Source organism: Trachypithecus francoisi, unplaced genomic scaffold (genome assembly GCF_009764315.1).
Source record: "Trachypithecus francoisi isolate TF-2019V2 unplaced genomic scaffold, Tfra_2.0 Lachesis_group2, whole genome shotgun sequence".
NCBI lineage: Eukaryota > Metazoa > Chordata > Mammalia > Primates > Cercopithecidae > Trachypithecus > Trachypithecus francoisi.
Window position 1 is genome coordinate 150,695,209 of NW_022681465.1, and position 15,172 is coordinate 150,710,380.

A 15,172-nucleotide genomic window follows, 5' to 3' on the forward strand; every position below is an offset into this window, starting at 1 on the left:
GGGATTACAGATGTAAGCCACCATGCCCAGCTTTCACTTTCTAATAAGTAAAGGTACTAACTTGGCTTCAGTTAAATTTAAAATTACTTTGTGATTTAAAATAAGGTAAATTTAGTACTTCTCAAAGTAGGATCAGTAACTCCAGAGAAGGTTTCTGTTCTGAAATTTCCACCTATACTTATAACTGTTTGGTAGTAAAATTTCAAATAAGAAATTCCTCTGCAAAGTTGATATAGATATACTTACTTGATGATCAGGACAAATGTTAAGTTTTTGTTCATTTCAATTATTCATCTACCTACTTCATACCGAGAAATATAGACTTACATATTTATTTGACAAGTATTTCAGGGTCTGCTATGTTGTAGGCTCTATTAGCCACACACTAGGCATGTGCTCCAGAGATGAAAGGGTGTTCTGTAAAACCCGCTCAGTCTTGTGATGCAGTTATTGTCTGTTTTTCCAAATGAAAAACACAAAGTTTAAATGATGTGCAGTGTCCAGATCACACAGCCAATAAGTACACATACCCATAAGTAAAGTCAGTAATGAACTGTCACATTGTTCTTGACTATATAATCTTAAATTATTGTCAACAGCTGTTAAATAGTGTCTGTGGTGAAGTCTTATGGAGACTAAAGTAGTGTGAGTCAGTTCCTCTTCCCAAGAGTATCTCTAGGAACATAAAACATGAGTAATTGTTTTAAAAAATGATACAAGAAGGACAATGGTGTAGTACATTATGATTTCTAGTGGCATGATATTGATATGGGAAACAATTTAAGAAAAGAAAATTGAGAGTAGTGTAGGGTAGGATGGTCTGGAAGAAGGAATTTAGTGATTCAGCAGTCTCATATGCTAACGATACAAAGCTGAATAAGACAAAGCTGTCTGCGTGAGACATGTATTTGGTAAAAACAGAAAGGCAGATGATAATAGCACAGATTGATAAATGCTATGATGGAGGTGTGCTAGAATGTTTATGAGAGTACTAGGAAGGGAGGGGTCTAAATCAAGTGGGGGCAGTGTTGGAGGGGCAAATCCCAGAAGATACTCTAAAGGAGGTACTACTTACACTGAGTTGAAAGAACAGTTAAGGAATTAAGGAGGCTGGGCATGGTAGCTTATTCCTGTAATCCCAGCAGGAAGCTGAGGTGGGAAGATTGCTTGAGACCAAGAGTTCAAGACCAGCCTGGGAAACAAAGCAAGACCCCTGTCTCTACAAAACATAAAATATTAGCTGAAGACAGTGGCGTGTACCAGTAGTCCCAACTGCTTAGGAGGCTAAGGCAGAAGGATTGCTTGAGCCCAGGAATTTGAGGTTGCAGTGAGCTGTGATTGCACCATTGCATTGCAGCCTGGGCAACAGAGTAAGACCCTGTCTCAAAAAAAAAAAAAAAAAGTGGGGGAAGGTTGGCTCATTTCAGGAGAGGGATCAGCATGTATGAGAGCGTGAGATAACATTATGCAGTTCAGGAACTGCAAGTAGTTGACTATAACTGAGTAAAGTTTAATCAGGAAAGTGAGTGAGATTATCCTGTGTAATTTTTAGGAAGGCTGCTTTGGCAGTGATTTTGAGGCTGCATTGCTAAGGTAAGGGGAGACTATAGGCAGAGATGAGTTATGTCATTGTTTTAAACTAGATGAGATGCGATCAGGGCCTGAAACTAAGGGTGATGTGAATAAGAGAGGGAGAGGATATTAAGACGGTAGAATTAGGCTAGGTGCAGTGGCTCATGGCTGTAATCCCAGCACTTTGGGAGGCCGAGGCAGGTGGTTCACTTGAGGTCAGGGGTTCGAGACCAGCCTGGTCAACATGGCAAAACCCTGTCTCTGCTAAAAATAGAAAAATTAGCTAGGCATGGTGGAGCACACCTGTAATCCCAGCTACTCATGGGGCTGAGGCAGGAGAATCGCTTGAACCCAGGAGGTGGAGGTTGCGGTGAGTCGACACCATGCCATTGCACTCCAGTCTGGGTGACAGAGTGAGACTCCAGACTTCATCTCAAGAAATAAATAAATAAAAATAAAATAAAATAAAAAACTAGTCAGATGTGGTGCCGCATGCCTATAGTCCCAGCCACTTGGGAGACTGAGGTGGGAGGAGGATTGCTTGAGCCTGGGAGGTCGAGGCTGCTGTGAGCTATGATTGTACTACTACACTCTAGCCTGGGCAACAGAGTGAGATGCTGTCTCCAAAAAAAAAAAAAGAAAGAAAAAGGTAAAATTAATGGAATTTAGTGATTGACTTGCGATAACGGAGAAGGTGATTTGAGGTTTAGGTCACTCTGTGGAAAGTGGTACCATTTACTGAAATAGAAAAATTCAGCAGGAACAGATTATCTTTTTGGGGAGGTGGATGTGAGAGGTAGCAGGATGGTGTCTTACCTAAAGTATATCCTCTAAGTGGCTGCCATCTTTTCATTGGCATTGTGGTGATGGAATAAATCAGAGTCGTGGAAGTGAGAGAGAATAGGCTATTTTAGATTGCTGTAAAGTGAAAGAAAGATAAACTGGTAATTTAGAGAGGAACATTGAGTAAGATAAAAAAACTTGATTATGCATATATGCTGAAGGGAAAGGTCTATGGGGCTGCCTCTTCTGTTGACACGTGAGGAAAGGATGAGCACACGGGAGTATATATACTTAGACATAAATACGTATATGAACACATGTTGCCTGTTAGCTTACAAAAGTGTTGGTGTAGTTTTCTTCTAGGCGATTCCAAAAGGCTTATCTGAGTCTATTCTAGTTTGGCTCTAACCAAGAGCCCTAGTGCTTTATTTTTAAGTAGGATAAGAGAAAACTGAGCAAGTAATTTGACCAGTGGCTTCGATTTTTCTCAGTGAAGAGAAGCAGAGTCTTCCTGGAACAAATGGGGAAGTGGTGGGGCAGTGGGGAAAGTGGGAATGTGTTGGAGGACCTGCCAAGAAGGGTAGGAGAAAGTGGAATAGGGACACATGAAGAGAATTACTAACAGCGCAGTGGCCCCAGTTATCTATCATTGGTGCTACTGCAAATTCATAGACTCCAGTCTGCATCAGCCCAGGTGTCAGAGTAGAAAAATGAAATGGAAGACTGAGAAGGATGTAAGAGAATGGTAATAGTAGGAGTAGTAATACTAATGGGAGTCATAATAGAGAGCAAATGAACTGTTGGTTTAGAGGCTCCTAATGAAATAGGAAAGGCAGAGTGGAACTGATATATCAGTGAAAACAACAGTCAGGAGACTGGAAAGAGAGGTCCTGATAAGGTTGAAGAGTCAAATGAGAGAAAGGGAGACTTGAAAAAACAGGATGTGTTTGTTAGGGAATAGGATATGGCAGTTTAAGGTCAAGGCAGCTTTGAGGATCAAGTCCTGAGAGTGGGGAACTAAAGTAGAGTGGGGTGAAAGTCTTTGATGTATATAGACTTTTTTGAGATGGGTCTCGCTCTGTTGCTCAGGCTGGAGTACAGTGGTGCAGTCACAGCTCACTGCAGCCTTGACCTCCTGGGCTCAGGTGATCCTCCCACCTCAGCCTGCTGAGCAGCTGGGACTACAGGTGCACACCATCATGCCTGGCTAGTTTTTGTATTTTTTGTAAAGATGAGATTTCCCCATGTTGCCTAGGCTGGTCTCAAACTCGGGGGCTCAAGCGATCTGCCCACCTTGGCCTCCCAAAGTGCTAGGATTACAGGCATGAGCCACTGTGCCTGGCCTAAAAGAGCCCTGTTAGGAAGATTATCCAGCATAGGTTTGCAGGATGGGTTGGAAGGGAGAACAGACCGAGATGAACATGTCTTAATATCTCATTTTCTGGCAGCAATCTTTTTGGGTTCCTTCCGCATGCCCTATCAAGAGATTAAGAATGTCATCCTGGAGGTGAATGAAGCTGTTCTTACTGAGTCTATGATCCAGGTAAGGAGCAAGGTGGTTCTGCTGGAGCAGGCTTTTCTGTGTCGCTGGGCACTGGCCTCATCTCTGTGTAGATGAAGAAGATCCTCCTCTAGCATTGCTGACTTACGAGTGCTGGCTTTGAGAAACTCCCTTTTCTCTGGTGGTCAGGTTACTTCTGGTATATTTTGCAAAAGTCCCACCATCTCAGTAGCTGCCTCTCATCTACCACCGTATGTTTACTTCTGTATGGTCCTTGAGCAGAGTGTAGGATTGACAACAGAGTAAAAGTTGTCAGCGAATAAAAGTAAAAGTTGTCAGCTTGAGTTGTCAGCGAATCCCCCTCCAGCTGAGATGTCTCTTCCCTCTTTCAGAACCTCATTAAGCAAATGCCAGAGCCAGAGCAGTTAAAAATGCTTTCTGAACTGAAGGATGAATATGATGACCTGGCTGAGTCAGAGCAGTTTGGCGTGGTGGTGAGTGAGGCCTGTGGCAGTAAGTGGTTCTCCGCCTCCTATATCCCCCTTCCCTCTAGAGAGCAGCCTGGGCATATGCTCCTTGCTGCTTGTCTGTTTTTGAACCTGTCTTAATCTCTTCTCCCTGCTCTGGAGCTCTGATCCTCCCATAGGAGGCTCAAGCCTGTATCTTTCTGATTTTACTCTCTTTTCACTGTAATGGAACTGCTTGTGTTCTCTACTAGATGGGCACTGTGCCCCGACTGCGGCCTCGCCTCAATGCCATTCTCTTCAAGCTACAATTCAGCGAGCAAGTGGAGAATATCAAGCCAGAGATTGTGTCTGTCACCGCTGCATGTGAGGAGTTACGTAAGAGTGAGAGCTTTTCCAATCTCCTAGAGATTACCTTGCTTGTTGGAAATTACATGAATGCTGGCTCCAGAAATGCCGGTGCTTTTGGCTTCAATATCAGCTTCCTCTGTAAGGTGAGCCAAAGTGTTAGAGCAGGACAACACAAGGAAGGCTGCAGCCTCTATGAGTTCAGTGTTGGCAGGAGGCCATCTTGGACATGTCGGGATTTAACAGTTTCTCCTCTTGCTCTAAGCTTCGAGACACCAAGTCCACAGATCAGAAGATGACGTTGTTGCACTTCTTGGCTGAATTGTGTGAGAATGACTATCCTGATGTCCTCAAGTTTCCAGACGAACTTGCCCATGTGGAGAAAGCCAGCCGAGGTGGGGCAGTTTGGGATGAAGTTAGAGTCCAAAAGTCTCTGCATGGGGAGGGAAATAAGACAGAGTCTAGATTTGAGAGCGTTTTCAGTTCAGACTATTTCAAGTGGAAATGAGATAGGATTTAGGCATGTTGCCTAAGTCAGAAGGGCAGAGCGTAAGGCTGAGGAGAGATCTCTATGTGTAGAAACAGGAAGCACTCTTCTCTTCCTAAGGAAACACCAAACACCAAAAAACAGTTAGAAAGGCAGGTGTTTTCAGTCTAGGTTAATAGTTCTTTTCATTAAGAAAACATAGACTAGATTAACAAAAATTAGGCCTCACTGTCCTGGAACTAGACAAAGAAAAAGCAGCATTCATTGAAAATTGGAACAGATTTCTGCCCCCGCCTCTATATTTCTATGTATATCTCTCTCCTCCCAAACCCTGTTCTCTAAAATAAATGAGACCAAGATCTCAGGTGATTTCATAGATTCGTGTTAAATTAAATGAAGTCTTTCTTCTGTTCCTAGTACTGCATACCTTGTGAAGGCTCAGGTTCAATGATCAAATAATTTATAGTCTCACTGGAAAGATGAAAATTTAAGTATGTGACACAACTAAAGTACATAAGGAACTAAAATTATTAAGTGCCAGAATGTGTGTATAGACTGAAGCTCTGCTCTGAAAGGTGAAACTAAGGGGTGTTGAGGCTGGGATTATTAGTAAGCTCTTGCTGTCTGTTTTTATGGTGGTGGTGGTGGTGTTGTTTTTTTTAGTTTCTGCTGAAAACTTGCAAAAGAATCTAGATCAGATGAAGAAACAGATTTCTGATGTGGAACGTGATGTTCAGAATTTCCCAGCTGCCACAGATGAAAAAGACAAGTTTGTTGAAAAAATGACCATATCCTCTCTTGAAAGGAGGGAGTTGTTCCCTATGAAGGGAAAGAAAACTTCCTGTAGTGGGGGAAAAACAGGATAGATAGGGCAGTATGCAATTTTTTTTCTCTTAAAAAGTTCTTTTTCTTTAAATACATAGGTTTTTGGATTTGTTAGTATTTTCAGACAGGCTCTCACTGTGTCACCCAGGCTGGAGTGCGGTAGTGCCATCATGGCCCACTGCAGCCTTGACCTCCTGGACTCAAATGATCCTTACCCCCTCAGCCTCCTTGGTAACTGGGACTACAGGCATGTGCCACCAGGCCCAGCTAAACTTTATTTACCCTTTTTTCTTTAGAGACGGGGTGTCACTTTGTTGCCCAGGCTGCATAGTTCCTGAGAGCATTCCATTGTTGTGGAGTGGAAGCAAACCATGCAGATCAACGATAAAAGTCCTCCCGACTCCCCTGCCTGTACCCCATCTCCAGTACACACACTCACACATGCTTCCCTCTCCTTCCCCTCCCCAAAGGTAACCACTGCCACTGGACTTTATTCTGATTTGCACCTCATACATTTATTTTAAACAAAAACTGCATTATATTGTGTTTTGCACATAATATGTCTTGGCCATGTTTCCATAATAGTATTTATAGAAAACCCCCTTTTAGGTCAAGAGATTGAGACCATCCTGGTCAACATGGTGAAACTCCATCCCTACTAAAAATACAAAAAAATTAGCCAGGTGTGATGGTGTGCGCCTGTAGTTCCAGCTGCTCGGGAGGCTGAGGCAGGAGAATTGCTTGAACCCGGGAGGCGGAGGTTGCAGTGAGCCAAGATCGCGCCACTGCACTCCAACCCAGCGACAGAGCAAGACTCTGTCTCAAAAAAAACAGGAAAAAAAAAAAAAACCCTACTCTGTCTCAAAAAAAACAGGAAAAAAAAAAAACCCTTTTAAACTGCCACCTTCTTTTTATAGGTGTACCATAGTTCATTTTATTAGTCCCCTATTTAGGCTACCTACATGGCTTTGGTTTTTGCTGTTATAAACAGTGCTATATTGAACATGTCTTTGCATGCCAGTACTCATCTTTGAGTAATTCCTTGGGCTAGAGAAGTGGGTCTGCTTCTTGGTCTTGGTCCTTTACTCCTTGGCCGCACAGCTTTGTAAAGGATGCACAGGAACAGTATAACAAGCTGCGGATGATGCATTCTAACATGGAGACCCTCTATAAGGAGCTGGGCGAGTACTTCCTCTTTGACCCCAAGAAGTTGTCTGTTGAAGAATTTTTCATGGATCTTCACAATTTTCGGAATATGTTTTTGGTGAGCAAGGGATTCTTGCTGACTGAATCTTTTGTGGGCATTTCTCACTTTCCCCGGGTTCCTGTTGGCTGGTAGTAGGTGTACAATGCCTATGTGTTCCTTCCTCCCCTTCCCTGCCCCAGCAAGCAGTCAAGGAGAACCAGAAGCGGCGGGAGACAGAAGAAAAGATGAGGCGAGCAAAACTAGCCAAGGAGAAGGCAGAGAAGGAGCGGCTAGAGAAGCAGCAGAAGAGAGAGCAACTCATAGACATGAATGCAGGTGAGGAGTGAAGATGGGTTGATGGGTTGAGATAGGAATGTTTGGAAAACTTCTCTGCCTAAGAGTCTAGAGGCAGAGTCTCATATCTGAGCTCACCTCCTGGCAAATGATTTTTGGCAGTCTTCTGCCTCTGAGATCCCGATGCCGGACTTTAACTCCAGTTCAGATAATGCACATTCCAACTTGCCCTGGTAAAACTTTTACCTTTTCTCTCCTTTGCTGGCTCTTTTGTGTTCTCTCTCATTCCCCCGTGATTGTGGTATTGTTGTGATATATACTGTTTTCCTTCTGTCCGTCCAAAGGTTCTTCTGGCCTGTTCTCATTCCCTCCACTAAATCTTTTGGGTTTTTTTCTCTAAAATATTTTCCTGACGCTCTCCCATCTTTTAACTGTGGTATGTCTTCCCTTCTGCTTATTTCACAAAGTACTATGTCCCTAGTACCTTAGCCCAGTTGTACACACAATTAGACTGTAAATGGATTGAACTTTTGGAGGGGGTGGGGAGCCGGTCACCCTCTTCTTTTTTCAGCAGAATCTCTATTTCACTACCAGAAGCATGTCTTTGTTGAAACATATGGTTTCAATTACTGGCCCTCTGTTTCCTGTCTCTGCTTCTTTCCTGCTGCAGATTCCCTACCCCTTCACCCCCACTGCTCTCTCTGTGGGCAGCGGAAATACAGCATACGCTGCTCACACAGCACTGAGCTGATACCACCCTCCTCCGAACCTGAGGGGCCACGAGCCTTCTGCAAATGAAGAAGTGTTCACAGAGCTGCTGAGTTTGTTAGGAATCAGTATTTTACAGACCACGGACACAAGGGCTGCTCTGATACCTCTTGCTACCAGGGACTTTTCTTTATGCTTTTCTGGAAAGCAATTTCCTTGCCCTTAGTTGTAAGCCACAACTTTGTAATGCTATTAAAGCCCACACCAAGTATCCTTCACCTTCCCCTGGGACTCCAGGGTTTGCCCCCAGGTACTGGCTAGGATGCAGTGGGGGAAGGTGGAGTCCTGCTGACATGTGGGATGAGGGCTGCACCCGGTCAACAGGCGGCGTAATGGACCTTGCCCAGTTTCCAGTACCTGGGTCAATGAGGGTGGAATGTAGGTCAGCTGCACTAGTGATGCTCAGCCAGCAGGTGGCGCTGGGAGCAGTGAGCCCCAGCCTTGGAACTGGCAGCCTATGGGCTTTTTGGGATTTCACAGTTTCAGATTTCACTAGCCTAAGCTGTTGCCATGGAAACCGAGCCGGCTAGAACAAGGATTTTACGTTAACTCTTTGTGTTCCAGTCAGGCTGCTCCTCTTAGATGCTGAGGACTTAGACATCAAGAAGACTTAGCCACTGGAGGCAGTACTTCAGGGAAGTGTACTCTTTGATCAGTGGTCTTTCCTCAGCCCTGCTCTGAGACCTAACCAGGCGAAACACTTCAGGATAAAGAGGGAGTGATATAGTTGCTGACTAATTTCACAATCGTAGTCTTTACTTATCCTGGTCTTGGAGTTGGGCAGTTCTATAATTTTGTTGCTAGTCCTGATTGGGGTGGGGAGGATGGCATTGCGGGAAGATATCCCAAGGTTTGCATTGGATAATAGGCAATGAGATCTTTTGTTTTAACCATTTGTAAGCAGATACGAGTAAACATGAACTTGTGAGACTTAAGGCTGAGCTCTCTTTGTCTCTTCTTAGCTGCCAGCTGCTGTGGGAGAGGGGAAATCAAGCAATAGCCATGCATTTTGTGTGGGGCTTGGTATTTACCATACTGCTCTGGCTGAAGAGTTCACATCTCCATCTTGTTCTTTATAACAGAGGGCGATGAGACAGGTGTGATGGACAGTCTTCTAGAAGCCCTGCAGTCAGGGGCAGCATTCCGACGGAAGAGAGGGCCCCGTCAAGGTAAGTAAGCATATGGAGCTCATCCTGGGTGTCGAAGTGGGTGAGGGCTCTCTAATCCTGCCAGTCTGAGGCTGAAGAGCAAATAATGATGTTCTAAGCATCTTTTTAGTCCCTGCATCCAGAACGGATTATCTAGTCCTCTTCCTCCCATGTTACAGAGTAGCGACTTAGAAAACAGGGGTTTAAAGGGCTGACAGTAAATCAGTTACATTGGATTATGCTGCATTTCTCCCCACTCTTGAAGCAGATATTTGGAACAAAAGAACTGGGCTGCAGGACACAGGGATTTGAGTGGGCATTTGTGTGTATGAACAAAAGTTGATCTAAATACAAAATGTATATTAGGTATAGATTGAAATTCAAATTAAAAATAAGAGTCCTTACTCTGGACTTCACAAGCAGAAGGCATACATGGAACTAATAATAGAAAGTATACAGTTTTGTAGAGAGGTTTAGGCATCATTATTCCCAGATAGAAAAATATAGAGGAGCATCTCTATTGAAGGGTTATGCCGTGACTGAAAACTACCTTTTCCTTGAGTGCAGTTAGCCTCTGTTGCCCTTGCATTTCCCTCATCACTGCCCTGCAATCTCCTTTCACATCCTTTGGAAGATCTAAGTGGATTACATTGAGCTTGAGATTCTAAAAAGAGCTAGGACAAATGATCCAGGTATTAGTATGGGAAAAGATTAATGAATAAGTTCCCCTTAAGGGAATCTTACAGTGGCCAAGAGACTAATTCAAAAGAAGGTATAGCCAAGGTTGCCCCTCATGTGGAGTTGACCTGCACCATTGTGTCTAGTGAAGGTCTTTTGAGGCTAGGAGTGGTGGCTTCTTTTCTAATTTGAAGAGTGGGAATTACAAAAAAGGTATCATTTAAAGGTTTCTACTTCAGAGGGACTTAAATCTATGTTCCCTATTTCTTGGCTGTTGCATTGTGTAGGACCATTTGATAGTGAGTTTTACTTTGAGATTATTGTAAATAGAAGGAGTTGCACAGTTTGCTTTGGCCAGTGCTTAGCTATTAATACAGTGGTATCTGTAGGGCCTATAGTACCTGCCACAGCCTGGAAAGGGGGACCTTAGAGCATGCTAGCCTATATAAACTCAGTATCCTGGCCCAACTGTTTCCATCACTGTGAGTTTCATCTGTAATGGCTGACTACCCATTTCTGCTTACACTCTGAATAACCAGAGTGATACTCCCTTCTGAGGGCTCTCTTGTATGACTTCAGAACGTTCCCCAAACTGAAAGCTCCCGAGTCAAAGTTCTTATCCATTTTCTGGCATTTTCTGAGTACAGGCTTTCTAAAGGGGAGGAGAAGTGGATATGAAGAGCTGAGTACTCTCTGGGCTAGAGTGTTTAGTCTTACAGATAGGTGTTTGCAAGGAGAGTACAGCTAGAGGTACCATTACTCCTGTATTTCATCTTATAGGTTCTTAACAACATTATTTCCTACTGACCACATAAGGTGATGTGGCCTTAACATTAAGCATTTCTAGCCTTACAAAAATACATTGCATCTTACTGGGGTTTTTTTTTGACCCCGTCAGCTGAGTGCCTGCATCAGACTTTTGGTGGGGAATTCCCTTTTAAGCCTAATCTTCCTGTGGAACTATACTAGAATCCCAGATGCTTCCTATACACAGGTAACCAGACATCAGTGGCTTCCCTCTGCTGGGGAAGCCCCATTCTTACTTCTTTCCAAATGGAAAATCAGAACTCACAGGTGGAGGAAGGAGGAATTTTGTTGGAACCTAACCTTCCAGCAGAGGACTTGAATTAGTCAAAGTACTCTCTCCCATGCCAGAGGGAATAGGAGGAGACTTATACTAGGAGATATTAAATTGGAAAGAAGGTAAAATGACAATTACATATATTTTAAGTGGCTCTAGCCTATAAGCTTATCTTTCTAGGCTCTGGGTTCACTAAATACACTTGAATATATCTTGGAGTTATTCCGGTAACTCTTTAGACTTTGGTGCTTTCATCATGTAAAGTGATGTGATGTGGCCTCACATTAAACATAAACAGGAGGATAGCCATCAGAGTAGACTACAAAGAACACAGGGTAGGTAGGGATCAAAACTCCTAAAGTCACATCTAGTTGGGATACTGTCTGTGTCATCCTAAGCAAGTCACTTAATGTTTCTGGGACACAGTTCCTCAGGTATAAAATGAGAGTTGGACTAGAATGAATGGTCTCCAGAGTCCCTTCCAGCTCTAATATTTTTTTGTGCAGTGACAATAGGATTGAGAGGAGAAGAGGAGAGAGAGGCTGGACTTAGACAGCCCCATTTTCAAAATACAAAGGTTCCACTGGCTATAGGTTTCTCTGTGTGGCTACTGGATTTGACTGTTCCAGCCCTTGCCTGGCTGTCTCTGACTATTCCTCCTGGCTGATTGCTTTGAGCTAAAAAAACAGAGGCACTGTGGAGCATATCTGCCTCACAGCTCTCCTTTTTTCCAGAGAGACAGCTGTCCCTATTGAAAGACACTAGCCTTTTCCCTAGAATTTAAAGGAATGTTAAATTCTTCCGGTCTCTGGAGACCTGAGGGAGTGACCAGTATACAAAGACTCATTGAGGAGTTGGAAGAGGAGAGTTACTATCAGGGTTGGTTCATTAAAAGCAACTTGTAAACTGCTGTGACCCGTAGGGTGTGGGAGAACAATGGTTTGAGTGTCAAGGGGAAGAATCCATGTGATTGTATTACAGCTGCTATTTCAGGCCCATGATTGAGTCAGCTTGTGGTTTTAATGACTCAACTTTATCTCCTTGTCTGAATTGTGGCCTCTTGTGTACAAGTCATTTGCTCACTGGGATAAAAGCCAAGGGAAGAAAGAAATTCAACTCTTCCTTTCCTTCCCTCTACCATTTCCCAGCTTCCCTATAAGCTCCATCCATCTAATAGAATCATAGAGTTGGAAAGACTCTAAAGACTTCCAGTGATTAGTATCTAACCTGCTCATAGGGAAAGGAATTAAAACCAGATAAGATGGCTAACACGGTGAAACTCTGTCTCTACTAAAAATACAAAAAATTTGCCCTGCGTGGTGGCGGGCGCCTGTAGTCCCAGCTACTCAGGAGGCTGAGGCAGGAGAATGGCGTGAACCCAGGAGGTGGAGCTTGCAGTGAGCCGAGATTGTACCACTGCACTCCAGCCTGGGTGACAGAATGAGACTCCATCTCAAAAAATAAAAATAAAAACAGATAAGGTCTTGCTTAGGTCTACATGGCTATGTAATGACAGCACCGTAGCCCCAAGTCCAGGGCTATTTCCACTCAGCCTGCATGATTGAACAGGAGATGGCAGTGAACCCACAGTATGGGCCGGAAATATTCTTTCATACCTTCCAGCAAGGAGAGTCTTGGACATGATGACATTGCTTCAGGAAGGTGCTCTCATGACCACCTGTGTTAGTCTATTTCTTATTATTATAAAGAAATATCTGAGACTGGGTAATTTATAAAGAAAAGAGGTTTATTTGGCTGATACTTCTGCAGACTGTATAGAAAGCATGGCACCAGCATCTGCTGTTGAGGCCTCAGGAAGCTTCCAATCAAGGGGGAAGAAGGTGTATCGCAAGGCGGAAGTGGGAGCTAGAGAGATGCCAGGCTCTTTTAAAAACAACCAGTGCTCGTATGAGCTCTTTACTATGGGGAGGGCACCAAGCCACTCATAAGGGATCCACCCCATGACCCAAGTGCCTCCCACTAGGCCCCACTTCCAACACTGTAGGCCACATTTCAGCATGAGTTTTGGAGCGGTTATACATTCAAACCATATCACCTCCTATCTAGAGAAGGTTGTTAAGAATATTTCCTGTACCACTACTTATTCTCCCCCCTACTTTAGTAAATAGGACAAGAAACATAATTAGGAGAGTTTGAGACAAGAATGAGTTATTTAGTGTGATGATGATTGCCCCATCTGTCCTAGTTTCCTCTTCCCTAAGGAAGCTTATTTTATTCTTTCCTCTTTAGTAATAGTTCCTAGCCTATGTTTTATAAAGGTCTTTTTCAAATCAGTAACCTTTTTGAAATTTAGCTACACTTGCGTTATATGGTTGATTTTGCTGGTGTTTTATCCTAGCCCACCCCTAACTTCTAGGAATCTGTCCTCAGAAAGCATTCACCAGCATCTCAAGATTGTTCCCTTTTCCCACACAGCCTGTGGACTGTTCTCTTTGAGTTCATGATCCTCCCTGATCATTAACTCCATCTAGTCAAAATATTTATCGGGTTCTATGGCTGCTTTTCAGTAGTCTTATAACGAGTAAGTTGGGGGAAGCATGGGGAAGTCAGTTTTTCTTGATTGTTCATCCTGCTGAGCATAATGGTGACTGAGTGGAAAGCTGGGAGACCTGTTCCAACAAGAGCTTTCTCATCCCCTGACCTTAGGCCACATCACACCCTCCCTGGTGTACAGACTTTCAAGGCTTAAAAGGGAAATTTTGATTTTCTCCCTACCTACTGTGCTCCTGGTTCTTAGGAAGCTTCTAATACATCAGAAGCTTCTTGAGTTCAGAAATGTCTAGAAACACCACTTGATTAGGAACAAATAGTATCTTTTTAATTTGGAGGAAGAAACCACAGAAAGTAGCAGCTTAAGACCTACCACATGGGAACTCTGCCTTCTCCTGTGTTGCCCAGGACAAGTGGCCCAGTGTTCCTTTTCCCAAGGTCTGGAGTCAGATGTTATTTAAACATACATACACCACTAGAGTTACACACACACACACGCACACGCACGCACAGAGTTGCAGTGTCTTCTCAACTGATGGAGACTGAATTCAAAGAAATAATAAAATGATATGAAACTGCTACCCTTCCGGACATGAGAAATGGGGTCTAGAGAGGGAGTACTTCATAAGAGAGTGGAAAGGCAGGAGGCCTGAGGAAGATTTTGTTGGTAAGGACAGTATGAGAAATGTACACATGTAGACCATCATAGTCACACTCACGTAGCCTCCTTTTCCTCACTTGTCGGTCACGGGGCAGTAGTTTGTGTTCATAATCCAATAAGTGGGTTTGTGAAATTCCCACAGTCTCGGTCACATACCTATGGTCTGTAACTAGGTAAGTCGTGTGGCTTTCAGTCAGGGTCTTCACTATTCTTTCTCCTCTTGGTAGACAACCTCTTGTGCCCCTGGGAAGTAAAGGAGGAGGAGCAGACCTTTAAATTGGTAACCTGTGTGCATGCTGCGTGTTCCCTGCTTCATCTACGGGCAGCCTCTCCTGGGATGAAAACAGTAGCCTGAGTCATGACTCTGCAGGGGGAGAAGACCTGGTTAAGACTTGGGCTTTGGCAGGCTCTGGTGACTCATGCTTGTAATCCCAGAACGTTAGGTTCCAAGGTGGGAGGATTGCTTGAGCCCAGGAGTTCAAGACCAACCTAGGCAACATGGAGAGACCCCATCTCTGCAAAAAATACAAAAACAGCTAGATGTGGTGGCACATGCTTATAGTCCAGCTAGGACTAGGGAGGCTGAGGTGAGTGGATCACTTGAGCCTGGGAGTTTGAGGCTACAGTGAGCTATGATTGCGCTGCTGCACTCCAGCCTGGGCGACTGAGTGAGGGTCCATCAAAAAAAAAAAGACGGGCTATCTGATCCTGTTTGGCTTCTGCCTACCTAAAGCTTTTTGCTGGTCCAAAAAAGCACTTCGTTCCAGTCCTGCAACTGCCTCAGTCTTGGTCTTCATTTAGGAGTGCTCGGCTCTTTCATCTGGTCCTGCTTCGAAAACATTCTGGTACTGCTTTCTCCACTCCA

The 15,172-nt window shown here is 43.9% G+C and overlaps 1 protein-coding gene across 4 annotated transcripts in view; it reads left to right on the plus strand.

Annotated features, from left to right (window-relative positions):
- DIAPH1 (diaphanous related formin 1) overlaps nt 1–15,172 on the plus strand; it is a 106,999-nt gene that overhangs the window by 88,501 nt on the left and 3,326 nt on the right. For all 4 annotated transcript variants that reach the window (XM_033180861.1, XM_033180862.1, XM_033180860.1 and 1 more), the window contains 8 exons: nt 3,804–3,898; nt 4,249–4,350; nt 4,575–4,814; nt 4,934–5,063; nt 5,819–5,943; nt 7,080–7,244; nt 7,367–7,502; nt 9,311–9,397. In XM_033180861.1, the coding sequence (XP_033036752.1) occupies nt 3,804–3,898; nt 4,249–4,350; nt 4,575–4,814; nt 4,934–5,063; nt 5,819–5,943; nt 7,080–7,244; nt 7,367–7,502; nt 9,311–9,397 (1,080 nt within the window). The remainder of the gene's footprint in view (nt 1–3,803; nt 3,899–4,248; nt 4,351–4,574; nt 4,815–4,933; nt 5,064–5,818; nt 5,944–7,079; nt 7,245–7,366; nt 7,503–9,310; nt 9,398–15,172) is intronic.